Raw genomic sequence first — 19,777 nt, forward strand, 5'->3', positions numbered from 1 at the left:
GCCTGAACGCCTTGGCAGATACTCGCACATAAAGTCTGTGGAAGTCACTGGAAATCCCTTACTCTTCTAGGACCCCAAATAGGTCCTGTGAATGCTGACTCGTGTTAGGTGACCTGAGAAGCGCGGCCATCTCCTCCTGCTGCTCTCTTTGCCTGAGCTGAGGGATGCAGATGCTGCTTTCCCGTTTGCAGGCTCAACCAGTAGCAAAGCTGAGCGTGTACTACAGACATGGCTGGGCACACAGGCTGGCACAGCCGAGGGGGTGCCCGCTGCCACAGCTGAGGTGTTGCCTACACACAGGACTCACATAGAACATAAACACAGACAAGGCCCTTTCCTTCTCTTTGGCTGGTGGCAATAAAAGTTCACTAGTGCAGGCACACACATATCGCTCTAGGATCACAAGCACACACATGTATGTGGATGCCTTGAGCACCAGCACAGCTCCTCTTTCTGCCCAGCACCCCTGCACAGATCCCAGGCCTGCCTACCTGCTTCATGGATCTCCTACTTGCCCACTAGTCCAGCTTGATGCCTACTAGCAAACATGTTCACACACTTGTCCTTCATGCGCTTCACATTCACAAGTCCCTTGGGCATATCAGCACAGATCCCCCTGACCATTTGATGCCCTGGCCTGGACACAAGGTCACCCCTACTCACAAGCTACTCCAGGTTATAGTTTGCTAGTAAATACAGATATGCACCCCACATATACCCGGATTGGGGAAGATACAGACACCCCTCCTCCTCAGCAGCCAGTGCCAGACACGCAGGCTGTGACCCACAGTGCTGCTCCAGCCACTGGTATGGAGCCTCTCACCTGTGCCAGCCCTCCCACAGTGACTGATTTTTTGTAACACGTACCCTTCCTGCTCCAGAGGCTGGAAGGTAGAGCCCAGTTCGCTCCAGCAGCTGACACCACAGGTTGGGGGGGCCCATACCCCTGATCTGACTCCAAGAGCTGGCACCAGTTTTCACTCACACACACAGGTGTCACCAGTAGCTGGCACTTAGTCCTTGCAGCATACACACGCGCGCAACAGAGTGGGATTATGCAGAGAGAGAGTTAAGAGAAGATTTAATAAGATAACAGAAGGTAGGACAGACTTATGATCAGGCACAGGGCTCAGCCAGGCAAGCATACTGACAGTCCTGTGTAAAACAGGGCCAGGCCTCTTTCATACTCCTTTCATTTCTTCCTGCTCCCTTTTCTCTGCACAACCCTGATGGGTTGTACAGCTCTATGGATTCCTGCACCCCTCTGTCTGGGGTCCTCCAGGTTCACAGTCTTATCAGTTGCAAAGTTGAGGTTGATCTTCCTGGAAGTGGCATCCATAGGTTCTCAACAGCCCATCAGTTAGTGTGAGTGGTAAGGTTTGTTTCTTGTCATGTTCTCTATGTTTGTTTTGTCAGGTTAATGTGTCTCTATATTTTAATTCTGGTTTCCTCTTTTTCCCCTAGTTTCCCAATTGATAAGGTTCCAGATCAGATAACCTTACTGGAATAAACATTTTCAAACTCCCACATGCCCCCATCAATTAGTGTGACTGACCAGGTTTGGTTCTCATCACTGCCTCCCTCATAGGTTTGTGTCCCCATATGTTCTTCTTTTATGGCTTCCTCCCTTTCTTCTTATCCCTTGTTGCATTGAAGAAGGTCCTTGACCAGATGCTCTTAAAGGAGCAGGCACTCTCCTCCTGCATACCTTTACAACTTGTATAAGGAAACTACTATATGCAAGCCCAGGCTAAGTAGAATTCCATTAGAAATTGTGCCATGATTGACATGAAAAAGCTTTTCCCAAAGCCACAGCAGAGGTATATGAAATCTCACAATTTCCCGTAAATTAAGGGTAGGCAAACTTCGTTGTCCACTTCACTGTTCAACAATTCCCTTTAAATAATGTTAATATTATTCTGAATGTTTTCTTACCATTCTCCTGCATTCTTTCATTTGCTTGTGTCTGCCTGGTGTCTTTTATCTTTCCATGAATTGCAGGCTGTCTGGAGCACAGCTCTTCTTGCACTCTTGTACAATCGTACAGCCCTATGCCTGGAACTCACAAGCATTGCAATTGTCAAAGAACAGAATTTTTAAAGGGTTTTAATTAGCAACCTAAAAATATCAGCATGGTGTTTTATTATTTGAGGTCACCAAGCTGGCACTTTAAGTATGTGACCTTTACACGTATTTTTTGAACAGGAACGCCTGTGGACAGGCCATCAGAACTAATGGGGATTCAGGAAGTGCCAGACATGTCTACATCTCTTGAAGAAGCACATTCATCAGATTAATTCAGTACATCCTATAAAGAAGTCCTTAATGCTAGTAACATGTCAGTCATCATAAGACCCTTACATTCATTATACTTTAGCATTTATTAAAATCTTATTGCTAATAATACTGACTGTCCTTTTTATTTTTAGTCAATGGCTGCCTTCAATTGCAAAATACTGCAGAGCCTACTAAAAGAATGTTTGGAGTGCTGAACTGCAAGAAATAGTTTAGTATTGCCAGAAAAGAGCCCTTGTGTGTATTTTTATTGATCTTTAATAATGTGCATGCAGTAAGAGATGAAAGGCCCTTTCTTTGTGTGCTAATGGCTCTCATACAGTTAGATGACAGAGATGCAGACTTCTGCTATTTCTACATTACAACAATAATTCTTGGTATTGTATTCCCACAGATTTGTATTCTGTGGTGTGATACTTTTTTTCTCCTTCTCTGCCTTTCTGACAGACTAAGGGCATTTTTGCATTTGATAAGACAGCAGCATTCAACTTTTCCAGCTCTCGGTTGATGCAGGAACTTGCTAAGTAAGGGAAATTGACTTTATGCGCAGGATTTGGATGCAGCATACTACCCACAGGGAATGAGGCTGTGTTCATCCTCTGACTACAAAATGCAGCTTTTTCTCCTTCCTAATTATGAACCTTAAGCTTGGTCACATTACAAAACTGGGAAAGGACTAATTTCTGATCATATCTGTGGGCATGATCGCGTTCTGTGTGTTTGTGTGCAGAAGCAACATGAAGTTCTAGTTTAGTAGCAGAGTAAGATACACTCAAGAAAGCAAATGCCACGAAGTTTAGATATAACGTAGAAGTCAACTGATTCTTTTATTTTTTTTAATAGAGTTCAAATCCATTCCTGGTGAGTTTCCACAGACTTCATAATTGCTTGTTTGGTTTTTTTTTTTAGTTAACCTCCCTTTTTTTTCTCCAGTTTGAGTTTCATCTCATCCCATTTCTGCTCTGTTCAGGTTTAGCAGCTGATTAACCTGTTTACTATTTCTCAGCAGATTGACCAAATGGGATTTGTGTGAGGGGGAAGTCAGTGGCAGTCAGTGCAAATTTTGATGGGGCAAGAGTAGAATAGGATGAGTCTTGGCAGGTTGTGTGCCTTGCTTCCTTGTCTCATCTGATTTATTTCTTAAGACCTCTCCTTTGTCATCTCCCCTGTGGCCAAATGACTGGCAGTGCATTTCTCCTTTCCCCTCCTCTCCCACCCAGAGTGTTTGCGGTTCTTCAGTAACAGCCCAGCTCTTCATTTTGTGGTTCCCAGTTCGATGTCCCTTTGGCAGGAAGAAAGACAAGCATGAAAAACTGCCTGCCCCAAAGTGACAGCAGCTGCGAAGATGTGAAATTAAAAAAAAATACTGTATTTCATATATTTTTAATGCATTAATATGCATAATTAAATTTTAGGTAGGTTAAGTCGAGGTGTGGAGGAGTATATAGAAGTACAGGTGAGTTGAGTTTGTTTGATATCAGTTAGTGCATATAATTTGATTCCAACCTCAGACTTTGAGGGGAAGATAATACTGTACTGTTTGTAACTCCTTTATGTTTAAATTTTGTTCTACCTATTTCTATCTATCCCTAACAAAATCACTTGCTTCCATCTTCTCTATTTTCAAAAATCTAATTTCAGGAAAAAGTCTGAAGTTTCTGGAGTCATGACTAAAGCTGACATCAAACCAAAAGCTATACATGATGCCGAAAAATGGTCACATGATGTAGAGAACTTATACAGATTTCAGCAAGCTGGATACAGGGATGAAGTTGAATATAAACAAGTAAAACAAGTTGATACGGTAAAATTTAGAACCCTGCAAGCTTTATTACTTGAAACTTCTGCCTCACGGTAAACAATTCAATAAAAATGGAGGTGCTGCTTATTTCCTTTCATTTAGTTTTCTTTCTAATACAATTTTTTTCTCCTAGATCTGACTTGAACTCTTGGCCTATTATTAACTCTGTGGAATGACTTATTTCACAGAAGTGAAACAGAAAGATTAGCCAGCTTGTGTTTTTGTTCTGCCTCTCTTACATTGAATAGATGTAGCTGCTACCTAAAATAATAATTTGGTTTTGAGGAAAAGAATTTACCAACATTAGTTCTCTGTGAAGTTTTCCTCTGCCAGCAAAGCTGATAGGAAACTTGTTTGTTGTCCAGGGAGCCAGTCCTGTGTCAGTGCTAGTGACTTCAGTTTTATGGTTTAATTGTGTGGTAGCATAATCAGACTTTGTGCACACTCAGAACTGGGTTTCTATTGAAACTGTCCACAGTAGAAATATTTGATCCCAACTGTGGTAAAGGGAGTTGTGACACAGCCATTTGTCAACTGAGAACATCGAGGTCTTAGTTGTCTGCTCACTATAGTTGATGGCAATGCTCCAGAGCACATCAAATGAGCTAGTGAGTAATGGTCAGATATTCGGTGGCTACTTGAGATTCAAAATAGCAATCGAGACGTTAATAGAGAAAACAACATGTTATTTTTATTAGAGCTCTGTAATTTATCTTCCAAAGCAGCATATATAGTATGAAAAATCCACTTTTAAAAGATTGCAACCTCCTGCACACATAAGTGCAGAATGTTCCTAAGAGAGCTACTCCTTATCCAGTTAAAATATAGCAAAAGGTTGATGTGCACAATAAGATGCCATTTATTCTTTTTTTGTGGGCTCAGATAACATTGTAAAGGCTCTGATGTAAATTCCTTTAACTATGCAAAAGGAAATCCTGCCATTAGTGTGGTAGATCAGTCTAAGATTTATGGCAGGGCATAACCATAAACAATTAAACCCTGATAAAAGTTAAAGAACACCACTTACTCAATGCAAAATGACCATGCATTCTGTTCAGACTTGCCAGGATCTGGTAGTGGTTCTCTTTCAACTTACACATTTTGGAATGTCTTGTTACTCCATACTATGTTTCCATAATGCAGTTGTTATTAATGATGCAATTATAATATAGGTGGAATAAATATTAAGGCTCTTATGTTTAGACAGAGAATGCAAATAATTCAGCTGTATGATAAGGTAAAAGAAGTTATAAGGTAAGTGACGAAACTGCCACTTCTGTGACTCTCCCATAGAGAATGCTCTAGTTTGACATCCTATTGTCAGAGTAATGAGATCCTTATTACCTGATTTTTGTGGTTCAATTTGATCATAAGTGGTCATAGGTGTTCCAGCTGCAGATAGCCACGAAAGCCATAAAGCTGCTGAACACACAAGTGCTCGAGCCTTTTGTTTAAAGCGTCGCATTGTGAAAGACTGAACAGCAGTAGGATGGATAGTGCTGGTTTCTCCCTGGTTTAGAGTACGATACATATAGCTTGTACATAGCTTGTACATAGCTTGTTTATTTTTATGAAATTGCTAATGAAAAGCACATTTTTTCACGGTCAGAAGGATCCCAAAGAAACCCTTAGGTGTGTGTCAGTCTTACAGAAGTTGGATCTTTCAGCTTCTCAGATTACTGAAGAGCTGAATAGCATCGATGCTTTAGTCCTAAATGAGGTATTTTAAAACCTTTGACTAGTCCACTTTTTAATTACTCTAGTCTGTTAAATATTCTTAGATTTTTATTTCTAGACTTCTCTGATCACATAGTTTTTTATATCAGACCAGGAAATTGTTTTCTGACATCTTGCTCTTAACCTTTTTTTTTAAAAGCTAAGCACATGAATATCAAAGTAGTGTTTAGATCCAAATGAGGTTCCCCATGGAAATATACCCTATATTCTTTGCAATATAATGCACAAACATAATTTAATGTGAGCATGTTCAGGTAAATTTATATTCTTTTTATTCTCTTTGTAGGTAGAGTATTGGCCAGAAACGGGATTTGTTAAGAAACTTCAGAGAAGGGACAATACATTCTATTATTACAATAAGCAAAGAGAATGCAAAGACAGTGACGTCCACAAAGTGAAAGTTTATGTGTATTAGCTTTGTTATTGTTCTAATTTGTTGTATTTTTAATAAATCTGTCTGAATGTCTAAGTAAATGAGATTTGTGTGATCTAAGTATCGGTGTCATTATTGGGTAGAAGGGGCATACAGGTAATGTAGAGAAGCTTGGAATTAAAGACATAGGAATTTCCTTTCTTTTCTTGCTATAACCAAAAACCTTATTTAGACTTTAGATAATTGGGCTGTGGAACAGGTCATTGTTATCTAAACCAGTAAGTGTGTTCATGGTAGTTACAGAAAAATATTATTCGTATCTCCTGTCTCTAGATTGTAAACCAGGGGGTATCTAAACTACGTTTTAGGCATGGATTATTGGTCTACATTTGACCATATGTTTTACAAATGTCTTGTTTCATTTGAACCTAAGATGGTGGCCACCTCAGGATGTGACACAGAGGACAGCTCCAAGTCAAAATAAGAAGTAAAGGTGCAGTATTCAAAAGATCTTCTTGACAACAGGTGATGATGACCTAGTCACCTTATTTAGACTGCTTGGAAACTTTTAGCTTAAATTTGTACTCGTTCTATTAGATCAAGGACTCAAAGTTACTCAGAAGCAACTGTGCAGCTTTCTTATTCCAGGAAGGTTTAATGGCATGTAGATTGGAGTTACTGCAGTGACAGAAACAAAGCATTGCTTCAATGATATTCATTTCAGATTTTCGTTCTGATTTTTCTTGACTGCTCTGGATGTACTTTTCAAGAGAGGACTTCTTGCATACTTTGCAATCAAATAGTGGGAACAGAACAGTTATTAGGACAGTCTCATCTATTTTGACACTTTAAGAGAGTGGATATCACTTTCCTAATTTAATAGATTCCTAAACTAGATTCCTAAACAAGAAAACTTCCAGTGGACATGAAAAGAGCCTTAAAAATTCACAAAAAGAGATGTTTTGTACAACCAACTCAATTTTCTGGGGGAGAAATTACTGCTAACAGCACACACAGGATAAGTAAGAACGTCTGATACAGACATTTTCTCAGTCTGTAATAAAGACATAGTTGAGCATTCAAGAATAGGAATTAACACTGCAGGTAACTTTTTAGAGCTTAACTTTTTTTTTAATAAAGACTTTCAAAAATTGGAACAAATATAAAATATTATTCTGCGCTTCCCTCATTTTACCTGGCTACGCCTCAGTGCTTTTGCAATACTGCTGGATGCTTTCTCTCTCGTGTGATGTTTTAAACCAACGAGTGCGAGTTTCATCGAGCCCATGGAGATTTCTTTTCATTTCAAACAAGTAGCATGGGAATTCCTGTTCCACCTCTGAAATGCTGCTGTTGTGTGAGCTGGCAGATTCTTCTCACTTTGAGAGAGTGAATCACTTTGATTTTATTACTTACATTCTTCCACATTGTCAGCGTGTTGAATCCCACTGTAATATTTTAAATATTAATGGAAAGGAAATGAGAAAGGAAAGAAGAGCCTTGTAATTAATGTTGGAGACCAGTTTACAGACATAGCCTTCGTTAGCCCTAGTGCTGTATTTGGGAGTTCTTTCAGTCAAAAAATTTAATGTGTCAGTATTTTGTCTTACTTGATAAATCTGTAACTGAAAAGTCTCATTTGTCATTTCAGTTTTAAGCATCTTGAGAACTGTTAGCTTACTTGTGTCTTAATATACGGTCGTTAAGTTGTGAAAAAGTATTGTAGGGAATCTGGGGAAGCTCTGCTGCATTTTAGGAGTGACGTGACAGTTCATACTGAGATAAATAACTTATTTCTGAACGCCATTACAAAATGTTTTTACTGTACTTTAGTAACTTTAAAGAGACAGAGATAAAATCACATATCTCCATTTTATTGCCTAGAGATGAAAGTATGGCTCACTTTGCTGATTTGAGTCTTAATAGAAAGTAATTCTGTGAAAATACTTTCCAAGGTACTTTTCTTATCTCTTGGCATTCCTCTTATCCAGCAATACTGTAATGCTTTCGGTGGCCATTTGCAGCAGTTCAACAGCTGGATGATGGCAAGGCTCTGTTAGCAAAAGCTTACCAGCTGCCCAAGCCTGGTGTACATAGGCTAATTCTAATTCACTTCATGGCTTTGTACAAGACAAGCTCATAAAAGGAGGCAAAAAACTTTTCCAAGACCTACTTTTCAGGCTTTGTGTTTGGCAGCTATGAGGGTGCCACCTCTCTGAATTCGTCCAGTTACTTTGGGGAAATAAAGGCTGCATTTGTGTGTCCTAGGCTGGTTTTCTATGTTTTCAGCCTTTACTTGAATTCATTATGGAACAGTATTGACTGAAAGTGATACTACAGTTATTTGATTGCTTTACAGTCACAGCAGCTCAAAGCATCACACAAAGAAATGGAATAAGCATTTTAATTTTCACTCTGGTACCTGTGTATAGTTTTCTTTCCAGCTCTGAAGACACCTGAACCTCAGCCTTTTGGTTTTCAGATGTGGTTCCCTTGTTTCAAGGTGTTGAAAATGATCGACTGGCTTCAAACTCATTAAAGACAAGTTTGTAACTCAGCAGCTGTTCCTCACAGTGACTGATGCACGTGAAGTCTATCTGAAAGCAGCTTGAGTGGGGGTGCCTTACGTCCTTTGCAGGTTCTCTCCTGTTACCACAGTCCCACTGGTTTTATATTTATTTATAGGAGCTGCTTTCTTAGTGGCCTGCCTGTGCTGAGCACCTGTTGGCAAGTTGTAATTACTTTATAAAACATGTTTTCTTTCTTGTTGCAGTTGCAACTTTGCATGTATTTCAAGTCTGAAGCTCAGCACACTCACAAACAGCATTTGGGAGGGTGACTGGTGAATGTCTACTGTCAGGAGAGTTCCAGGTTGGCTCCAAAAAACCCTGCAATGTAACTTTGAACAAACATCACCATTCTTATGAATACTCTGTTCAGCCAGTGTATTTACATGTCTCAGTGCTGGGACAGAGCATCTTAGCTGGTTGGTGTTTTGGTGGCTGTGTTTTAGCTCACTACTCTTACACATAGCCTACCTTCACAGGGACCCCACGCTCATGGATCCCTTGAAAACCCTCTCCAGTGTGTATGCCTGTGCCCTGGCTGTCTTACTCAGCCTGGCTCACACCTCGAGGGCAGATTCAGACTGGATCGAAGGAACACATTTTTTCACAACCACAGTGTTGAAACACTGGCACAGGTTGCCCAGTGACGTGGTAGATGCCCCATCCCTGGAGACATTCACAGTCAGGTTGGAGGGGGCTCTGAGCAACCTGATCTGGTTAAAGATGTCCCTGATCACTGTAGGGGGGGGTGGACTGGATGGTCTCTAAAGGTTCCTTCCAACCCACACCATTCTGTGTGATTCTGCATGAGTCTTTTCTTCTACTTGCCAGCTACTGCAGCTTGAGGTTTGCGAGCAAATTACATGTATATGGGACTGAATTCACTAAGGAAATATAAACACAGTCAGGCTGCTGCAGGTGCTGGCACTTACACCCCTCAGATAAGCACGTACATCCCTGGCCCTCTGGGTCCCTCTTGTAAGTTTTGTGCAGTCCCCCAATCTCCTTCAAATATCCCTTAATATTCATGCTAACCATATTTCCTTCTCATCAGTTACAAAATCGAGTCAGACCATCTCTGAGGCTGGAGTACATTTAATGGCCCATCAGTCAGTGCCTGACGAGCGCTGGCCTCTGTTATTATCTCTCTCATCACCTGCTCAGTAATGTTTGTGTGTCTATGTGTTTAATTTAGTGTTTTCCTCTTTATTTGTTATTTCTATGATACCGAATAGTCCTTAACCAAACAACTTACTGAACCAGATGCTCCCATATCTCACGTGTCCTCCCGCCAACCACCCTGCAGCACACAGCTTGGGTGCAGCGTGAAGGATTATGCTGTATAGAGACACCTACACAGCAGGACATCTGCAGTGCTGCTGTGGATGTCCAGGCAGGTGACAGCTCTAAGGACATGGAGACAAAGGGAAGGTGATGTTTAAACACAGGAGGAGGTGAATGGGGGAGGGAAGGAAAAAGGGCACATGAGTTCAGGGAAGGATGAGCGCGTGTAGGAAGTCAACCACACAGATGCATCAGCATTTTGCCAGCGATCCTGTGCCCACAGAAACCTCCTCCCTCACTGGCAGCAGCTCAGCTCTTGCTGGCTGGGGAAGCAGGACACAGTCCCAGCATTTCACTGCAGATGTTGGTCCTGCCTTGGCAGGAGCACCCCAGTGCCTCAGCCAGGGGGAGATGTCCTGCGTGGGTGGATGAGCTGCTGACAACTGCTTGGTTTTGCGAGGGGGATGAAGCAAAAAGCAGGCGGGCTGGGCACGTGGCAGGTTCTTCATTCTTGCCCAGGGTATCTAGAGGATGTCAGCTGTGCTGTGCTGTGCTGCCCTGGGGGATGTGCTTGTGAGAAATACGTGGTGTTTTTGAGGAACAGCCAGTGCTGGGATGCGAGTGGGGAAGAGCCAGCAGGTGGGCTGTGGGTGCTAGGAGGTGGCTGCTGGGATGCTGTTAATGGAGACATGGGCTGGAGCCAGGCACACTCGGTACAGGGATGTGTTGGGCAGCATTTCTGGATGAAAGAGCATGGTGGCCCTGCACATCTGCTTCTTTCCATGTCTCGGGTCTCCTGATGCTACAGACAGCAGAGCTCTTGCTCTGGAGCCTGTGCTGCGGTGGGTAGAGCCTGCCAAATCCTGTCCTCACCTCCCCGATGGATCCATCTTCATCCTGTTCAGAAGGAACCTGAGTCACAGCCCACAGGGACTCTGCTTCTCTACATCAATTCTTCCAAAAGCATGAGGTTTATGTACCAGGGGCTGAAAGATCACTGTTCTGAGGAGACACTCATTAAAAAACATGAAATATCTTTTTGGCAACATATCACAACTTGGGTTTCAACAAGTGAGAAAGATCACTGCATTTGCAACTACAAAGAATTATTTAATATGTCATTGGATTAATATTGTGTCAGACCAGAGCAATATTTCAACAGAGAAGAAAGATTTATGTATCTGAGGGATGAGTTCAGAAGAGGTGTTTAGAAGAGATATTATTTCATACTGTGTACATTACAAGCAGATTATTGAGAATGCAAGGCAAAAGAAACAGAATATGAAAGTTTAAGTATGCTACAGAGAGTAAGAAGACATCAGAATGTCTCTGGGAATCTTAGTTTAGGAATAGCTTCTTTATTATATACAATTTTACCAGAACAGATGCTCATAATTCCTGCTTTGCTATACCAGAGCAAAGTAGTAGTATCCACCTACACCAGATGAAATAATTTACCTCCTTATAATAATAACCAAGGGGGGTGTGAAGCATCATCTGATAAATAGAAACACTTTCAGTTCAGAAGTCCGGGGTCATGCACACTCCCAAGTCTTAAGACCAGTAGCTCAGGGCTCTCTTAATTCACTAATTTTAGAGCTTAACAAATTTTGGAAAACTGGAGAGGTGCCAGAGGGTAAACATGACCCAGTGCTTAAAAGGAAGTGATACTGGACTGGATGAACAGACTGTAATCAGGGATAAATTAATGAAGTGGTTATGTTGGGACTCTGCCAATAAAGAAAAAGGAGTTAGAAAGTATTTTCCTCTGTGCTCAGCTGATCAGAGGCATCTTGGCTGATTTGAAGTATCAGCGATGAGCCACAGGAAAGATGAAGAAGTAGACATTGTGGAGGTTTTGTCTCTGGAACATCTATTTTGCTGCCTGAGCACTGCCACAGTTTCTAACCGCTATCATCAGTCTCAGCCCAGGGTTACCTAAATATCAGTGACTGGTGCTGTGTGAGACCTGAAGATGAGAGGCTCACACCTCTCACGTGGGATGGAGCCCTCTGCCCTCAGACTCTGTGAAAGCCATAAGCTTTGAGTAAGATACCGTCTCCACTGTCCAAATAGGATTTAAATTACTGGCTTTTTGATTCGGAGGCTGTAGCTGCTGCAGGTTTTTATTTGCACAGCCCACAGAGAGGAAAAAGCCAGTGGATGCTGGCAGTGCCAGCAGGTTATATTTTAGCACAGGAGGCAGCAGGCTGGGTTTCAGGCAGGTGTTTCAGTCACCCCATGGTTATCCATCATTTGTTGGAGTGTGTGCCTCGGGGACAGCGAGTCCGGAGAAGGAAACCTCCTACTCCTGGATGTGCTTGGCTGCCAGGTAGCCTTGAGGTGGCTTGGGCAGACGCAGGGGTCACGCAGACCCTTGCTGCTGGTGGGGTGACCTCTTCTGGCACAGTAAAGGTGTTTACTGCAGGCGAGGAAGGTCTCGCTGCAGAGAGCAAAACCCCAAATTTCAAGGATGTGACCATGCCAAGGAGACCATATGCACACAACGAGGAAGGGCAAGGATGAGGAGATTTTTCTTTTCCGTTCATCCTGCTGTGGAAAGCTTAAAAGACAAGATAGAAAATGTGCAAAATCAGGAGGTACTATTGTTGCTCTTTGTCCTTTAGTGATTAAAAGTAGTGTTGTTTTCCCATTGAAGATACAGTAAGAATCCAGATTTCTCTGAGAAGTTACTGCCACCCTCCCTGGGCTGACAAGTGACGTTGTCTAATTTGCAGATGCAGCAGATGAGAGGGCTGGTTTCGCTGTTCAGGTGGTGCAGAGGCTCCAAGCCCAGGAACAGCCGATGCCAGTGTCTTTCCTCCACTCTTCAAAGTGATGCTTTGCAGCAGACCTGCAGGTGCTGCCCCACTTAAAGTCTACCACCAGCCTGAAAGACGAGCCAAATGTGACTTACACATGTATCAGGGGCTCAGAAGGGAAATTTTCATGATATATGCGTACATACATATATTTTAATTAGATATTTCTCTTTCTGATGATGTTTTTTCTCAAAACTAAAAAGTCCTGAAGATATAGATATACTTCTGTCAAATGCTGTGATGGTTTCAGTTGATATTTTGGGACATGAAGGAGCAGATGGGAAAGCTTCTGTGATACATTAAATAAGATAACATTAAAGGGGGAGAATCCACAATCCTCATGAAACTCAAAGTGCTGGAAAACCCAAAGGAGAGTGAAGGTTATAATGAATAATTTGGACAACACATCCCTGACTCTGAACATTTCAGCTTCTTCATTTGTTCAATCTCTCATCTGAGCTCCAAGAGCTAAACATAAGTAAGGAAAAAGTAAAATGCAACAGTTTTGTGGTACCCTTTGAAGCCCACTGCCTGTATTTCCCAGCTGGGAGGGATGCCACGAATTGAGGCTCACACTGAATCTGTGAGCTCGTGCCTCCCTCTGCTGACTGCCTCCCCCAAACCTCCCCTTTGATGCAAGCGATAAAAGGCTGTGATTGCTTTTCCCCCTCCTGTCGGGCTCATGTTCCTCCCCATGTCCCAAGCAATGACCATAACGTCCAGGGAGCTGGTGGATACCCTGCGGTGCTGGTGCTGGTCATGCCAGCAAAGCCATGGTCCCCTGTGTGGCATCTGCCCCTTGAGTCCCACTGCTACCAGGGTTCTCCATTACTGCTGAAATAACACCTGAAGGGAAAATCTCTGAACTTTGTAAGGAAGGCACTCAAACAAAGCTGCTATAAGCTGAAAGAAGCGAGCAAGGAGCTTTGGCTACATCACTAGGTTGTAGATAGAGTATGCTAGAAATATTTTTGTGAATTTTGGGTTTATTTTTTCAGTTTAAATATGTCTGTAACACTGCTTGATATGAGTTTAAAAACCACTCAGTCTTTATTGACAGCAGTTAAATAAAACCAGCCATTGGAACTGCAAAACATGAAGGTTTTGGTTTCTCTTCTCTTTTCACACGCAATCACCAGCATCTCTGTGTCCTCGCAGCAGAGCACTTCCCCCTGGCACTTGCAAAGGCAAGAAATGTGCAACTTCAGCATTGCAGGACTGATTGGAAAAATCATGCCCCTGGCTCTGGGGTGGAGGAGCGGTGCTGGAAGTCCTTGAGATGTTTTTCCTCTCGATGATCTGCCAGGGTTGGGTAAACCTTTCTGTAGAGGGAGAAAAACACAACTCAGAGAGGCATCTGTGTTGTAAATGTTTTGTCCATTTTCTCCTCGTCCAGAGCATTTTCTCAGGTTGGGGGCTGACAGAGATGAGTTTTAAGTCTATTGTAACAAAGCAAGTTTGCTAATTAGGTTTTCTTTGGACTAAAAAACACAGGTGAAAACAGCTCTCAGGCCCTCCAGGAATTTTGGGTTGGGGAAGTTTTGTTAGCTCCAAAGAAAATTGTATCCTTTCAAAATAAAGCATGCCAAATAGAATAGCCAAAGGGCTGTCATGTTGGGTGCTGAAATCTGATTTAATGGTGCAAAACCAATTACCAGGCTGTAATCACTAACGGCTGCATCAGGAAGCTGAAATCGCTACGGGGAAGGAGACAGGAGAGCAGTGGCTGCTGTTGCTGGAGCTGCGACTAAGATAAATTGCAGCAGAAAGCCAGTGCTAACAAAGAGTTATGGAATAAATTGATGCATTAGAAAAGTCGGTGCATTAGATCACTTGAAAGGACACATCAGAGAGCCGGGGCGGTGAAGAGCTGAAGACAGCGTTGCCTGCACTGACCTCCACCCTGGGACTCCAACAGCCAGCTGATGAGTTACGGCAGCAGCAGCATCAATGACAATGATATATCATTAGCCTTGGGATATATTAAAATTTTCATACATGTGCTGAATTAAATCTTTGCCCAGACTACAGGAAAAGCCACATGATGGCCTTTAGAATAAATAAAATATTAGACAGGAGAAAGCATATATTTTTTACGAGTCTATGGCGCTGACGTTCTGAAGAGCCTCCAAAGCTCTCTGCAATTTATGGGCCAAATCTATTTCTTGGAAGCAATGCCGGGACTGTTTTTGAGTAAGGAGAGCTAAGGCTCAGCATGTAAACCTTGGAACTGCCCTAATGCAGTTATGCCCTAATGCCTTAGATGCAGGCAGCTATGATAAATTTAAAGCGCATTAAACAAGAACAAGGGAAGGCCAATTGTGTCTGACCTAAGCAGAACAAACCATCTGAGATTTGCTTTTGTATTATTTCCTCCATTAAAAAGCAGGTTGTTTTTTCTTTCAGACCTGAAAAAATGTATGCACTTCTCACTGAAGATTGATATACTTTTAACTGTAGAAAGAAGTGACTTGGTGTTAAGGGGCATGTGGCAGTCATGGATGCACTTGTTTTGAACTCAATATTAGCAGCTTCTCTTTATTCTCAGATAATGCAGCTTGATTCAGGTTTTGCAGGAAAAAAAAACCAACAAAAAAACCAAACCCAAACAGTCTGCATGAGAAAGAGAACAAACTGCCAAGCAAATGGGGCAAATAATTTTATCATTTGTTCAATTCCACAAAGTAAAGAGGGAACAGAGGACCCCTTAAGCTTTGAAACGTGGCAGAAAACCAACAGCTTTGTTGTGAGAGCTGTCCCATGAGTGAGCATCAGCAGTTACAGAGTGTGGAGGTAGGGAGGTCTTTAGCCACACGTGCCAGGGCTAGAGGCACAGTCTCATTCTCCAAGGGAGATTTCAGATGTCTGATGAGTTCTGAAAGGTGAGCTCGGTGGATCCTGCATCCCGACCTATGGGTACCTGCCCCTTGATGACAGCAGGGTTTGCTCCTGGAGCTCTGGCTGCAGGAGAGGGACCACACCAAATGCATCCTATTTTGTGGATCGAGCAGGATCTGCTGCCAATTTTTTATTTTCCTGAATTTGTGGTTGTTTAAAGAGGATTTCAGGTTGAAAAGGATGTCTAGTTTCCAATGCCAATCCCCTTCCCCCACTTCATACTATTTTTCACAAGTCAGTGAAACTCCATCTTTAAAGCAACGTGATTTTCTGCTTCCCGCAACTCTGCCTGAAATATCCCATATCTGCTCTCCTTTGATTGAAATCCCCCAGTCCGGACACGATACTCCAGGTACATCCTTCATAGCCTTTTGCTCTTGTGCCAACATAACCCATTAGCTTAAACATTTTATCTCATTCTCTAGCATTTAATCCTCCCTGTGTTGTGTATAAAAGCCGCAGCATCCCTTCGTGGCCTTCCTTTTGCAAAGGAAACCAAGCCAAGCTTTTCGGCTTTCCCTTGGAAAACAGGCCCTTGTGCCCATCATCCCATCACCAAGCTCCTCCCAATACCTGTTTCAAAACAGCTTGAGTGGCCAAAACCATGAGCAGACTTCAGACGGGATCTCACTGGCTCCTGGTACCGTGGCAGTAACGACTCCTTTTTCCTGTAGAAATTCCTCACCTGGGATCACATCAGCCTCTGTCACTGATATGTCACATTGATGCATAGATATCATATGACCAACACCAAGTTTTCTCATCCTTTTCCATTTCTGATGGAGAAAATACCACTTTAAGGCAGAAATTCCTGTTTTTTCCTAAGCAACCCATGAGTCTTGATACATCTGCACCCCTCTCCCTGCTGTTGTTCCTGTATAGCCTCCAACAAACAATCTCTCAGAGAAACTTCTCAATTTTAGGTCGTTTCTTCCCTTCCCTGAGGACTACTGCTACAAAGAGGCATTCATTCCCAGCCTCCGAAGGAATTCAGCTGCATTGTGCACTGACAGAGAACGAAACTCGTGGACAGGACCATGTGCACAGTGGTCTAAGTCACTGAAATACTTGTTCATCTCTCGGATGAAGCAGACCAGCTTCTATGGGACATTTCTCACCTAATGGTCCAACCATGTCTCCTATTGAGAAAGAGGACCCAGCTCCATGAGACATACTGTGCTGAACAAGTGCTGTGATCCACTGGAAGGGACACAGTTTATCAAACCTGAGCATTTTGTCCCCTTCAAGGTGTGTTTGTCTTGTCCCAGGGCCACAGGACAGCCCACAGGAGCCACGGCTGTCCCACACCACCACCACGGCCCAGCTGTGTTTTCAGTGCTGCCATGGCACCGGCCCACTGCAGCTGTGACCCATCTCTGAGGACCACAGGCTGCTGCATCCTGGAGGTCAATCTAATGGCTACGATCTAGTGACATTCAATAACAGAAAATACTGTTCTAGAGATCTAAGGATGAAGTCTGGTCTCACTGCTCACCAGCCTAAGAGATACTTTTCATACCAAAATCTTAGAGCTTCAAGTATTGGAGGTGCTGATGATGAGTAAGGAAGGAAGCAATAGAAAGGGAGTTTTTGTCAGTTTAAGTCCTGAAGATGTTGAGACAAGCACAATTTACCCCCCTTGGCCAGAAACATGAAAGGAGTCTTGAAATGAGCTATGCTCCCCTAAAGCAGCTCAGTGCTTCCCTGGCCCCAGCCAGACCCTATGCAACCCTCAGTATTTGATCAGGGCATGGCCAAAGACTGCTCAGGAATATAATATATAAGTGCCAAAATACGAGTGTAAAACCAACTGTAAGGCTTCTGTAGCTGAAGAGCACTTGTGTGTCACGAAGCCACGTCCTTCTCCCCATGGGATTTCTTTTCCAAATGGCTCAAGATGACATGAAAAGTCTCTCCATCATGTCCTGGAGACCCTTCTTCACCAAACGGCGAGCGTGGGAACAGAAGCTAGAGGGTTACAGGAGGTCTTTATGACTTTCCACCCAGTACTTCAGCTCAGGACAAAGTCAAGCTCCTCGAAAGCTTGATAATTTTCTGGCCTTGCTTGAATTTAATACCTTTCATCTTTGAAGTTACGGTGCTTTGGTCTTCAAGTGTGTTGACCACAGGAGGCTAAGTGGAGATCAAGTGTCCCCAGAGCCCCGTGTACACAGCAGATGCCCCCAGGTCAAGCAGCCCCAGCAGTGCTTTTCATCTAAAATGACTGAAATGTTTTGCAAGAAAAGTGACTGGTTTCACTGTACTCTTGTCCAAGAGCTGGGGAGCTCCTAGGAGACACAACCACAGGCCTAAAGGGGGATCTTGGATGACTGAGGGCAAGCAGGAATCGACCCTCAGCTGAATGACTCCACAGACAATTCATATTAGTTAATTAGTAATATTAATTTAGTGCTGTTAAAAACAATTTAAAAATTTTATATAAATGCATTAGCAACAAAAGGAGGACTAAGGAGAGTCTCCACCCTTTAGTAGACGCAGGGGGAAGCATAGTGACCAGAGATGAGGAAAATGATGAGGTACTTAATGCCTTCTTTGCCTCAGTCTTTAGTAGGAAAACCAGCAGTACTGTGGTACTCAGTCCCCTGAGAGGGAAAACAGGGATGGTAAACACAGTGAAGCCCCCATAATCCCTGAAGAGGTGGTAAGTGACCTGCTGCACCACTTAGACATACAAAAGTCCATGGGGCCAGATGGGATCCACCCCAGGGTCCTGAGGGAGCTGGCAGAAGTGCTCGCCAAGCCACTTTCCATCATTTATCAACAGTCCTGGCTGACTGGGGAGGTGCCAGTCAATTGGAGGCCTGCAAACATGACAGCCATCTACAGGAAGGGCCAGAAGGAAGACCCAGGGAACTACAGACCTGTCAGTCTGAACTCAGTGCCAGGGAAGGTGATGGAACAAATCATCCTGAGTGCCATCACACGCCACATGCAGGACAACCAAGCGATCAGGCCCAGTCAGCATGGGTTCAGGAAGGGCAGGTCCTGCTTGACTAATCTTATCTCCTTTTATGACGAGGTGACCTGCTTGGTGGACGAGGGGAAGGCTGTGGACGTTGTTTACCTGGACTTTAGTAAGGCCTTTGGCACCATCTCACACAGCATCCTCCTGGAGAAGCTGGCTGGGCATGGCTTGGACGGGCATACGCTTTGCTGGGTCAAAAACTGGCTGGATGGCCGAGCACAGAAAGTTGTGGTGAATGGAGCTGAATCCAGTTGGCGACCAGTCACAAGCAGTGTTCCCCAGGGCTCTGTTTTGGGGCCAGTCCTGTTTAACATCTTTATCAATGATCTGGATGAGGGGATTGAGTGCTCCCTCAGCAAGTTTGCAGATGACACTAAGTTGGGAAGGGAGTGTTGATCTGCCTGAGGGTAGGAAGGCTCTGCAGAGGGACCTGGACAGGCTGAATTCAGCCTATGCTGAATAGATGAGCTCAGGCCAACAGGCTGCCCAGGGAGGTGGTGGAGTCCCCATCTCTGGAGGTGTTTAAAGGACGAGAGGATGTCATGCTTAGGAACATGATCTAGTGGCAGATTTATGGCTGGTTCTATAGTTGGACTTGATAAACTGAAAGGTCTTTTCCAACCAAAACCATTCTATGATTCTATGAATATTTGTGGCTGTTTTTCCTCTTTCTGGTCTTTTTACCTACAGGTCTGGCCTCTAAATCATTTATATCCAGCAAGAAGGAATTGCCCTTGTTATTTCCACTAAATTCCATTGATATTCAGTGGAATTTGTCTTTCAGGGCAAGAAACCTCTTGGAAGTCCTGGAGAGGTGTGTGATGGGGCAGAACAGGGTTGGGGGCAAACAACAGAGCCAGTTTGAATAAAAAATTTAGAATCTGTCCTGGGAGCCATGACATTTAATGTGTCTTAATTGGTTTATTTTCATCCTAAAATGCACTTGGAGAAATGTTGTAGCCATGATGGTCTGGGGACATCCAGGAATAAAGAGATTTTGTGAGACCAAGTGAT

General features: G+C 43.2%; 1 protein-coding gene across 1 annotated transcript; it reads left to right on the forward strand.

The window, feature by feature from the left end:
• The first annotated feature begins 2,234 nt into the window (after window positions 1-2,234).
• On the forward strand, window positions 2,235-6,248 carry MEIG1 (meiosis/spermiogenesis associated 1). Its single transcript, XM_010185930.1, is given in 3 exon segments — window positions 2,235-2,338; window positions 3,937-4,099; window positions 6,120-6,248. Coding segments are annotated over 3 exon segments (396 nt in total).
• The last annotated feature ends 13,529 nt before the right edge of the window (window positions 6,249-19,777 follow it).

Source organism: Mesitornis unicolor, unplaced genomic scaffold, assembly GCF_000695765.1.
Source record: "Mesitornis unicolor isolate BGI_N332 unplaced genomic scaffold, ASM69576v1 scaffold14246, whole genome shotgun sequence".
Lineage (NCBI taxonomy): Eukaryota > Metazoa > Chordata > Aves > Mesitornithiformes > Mesitornithidae > Mesitornis > Mesitornis unicolor.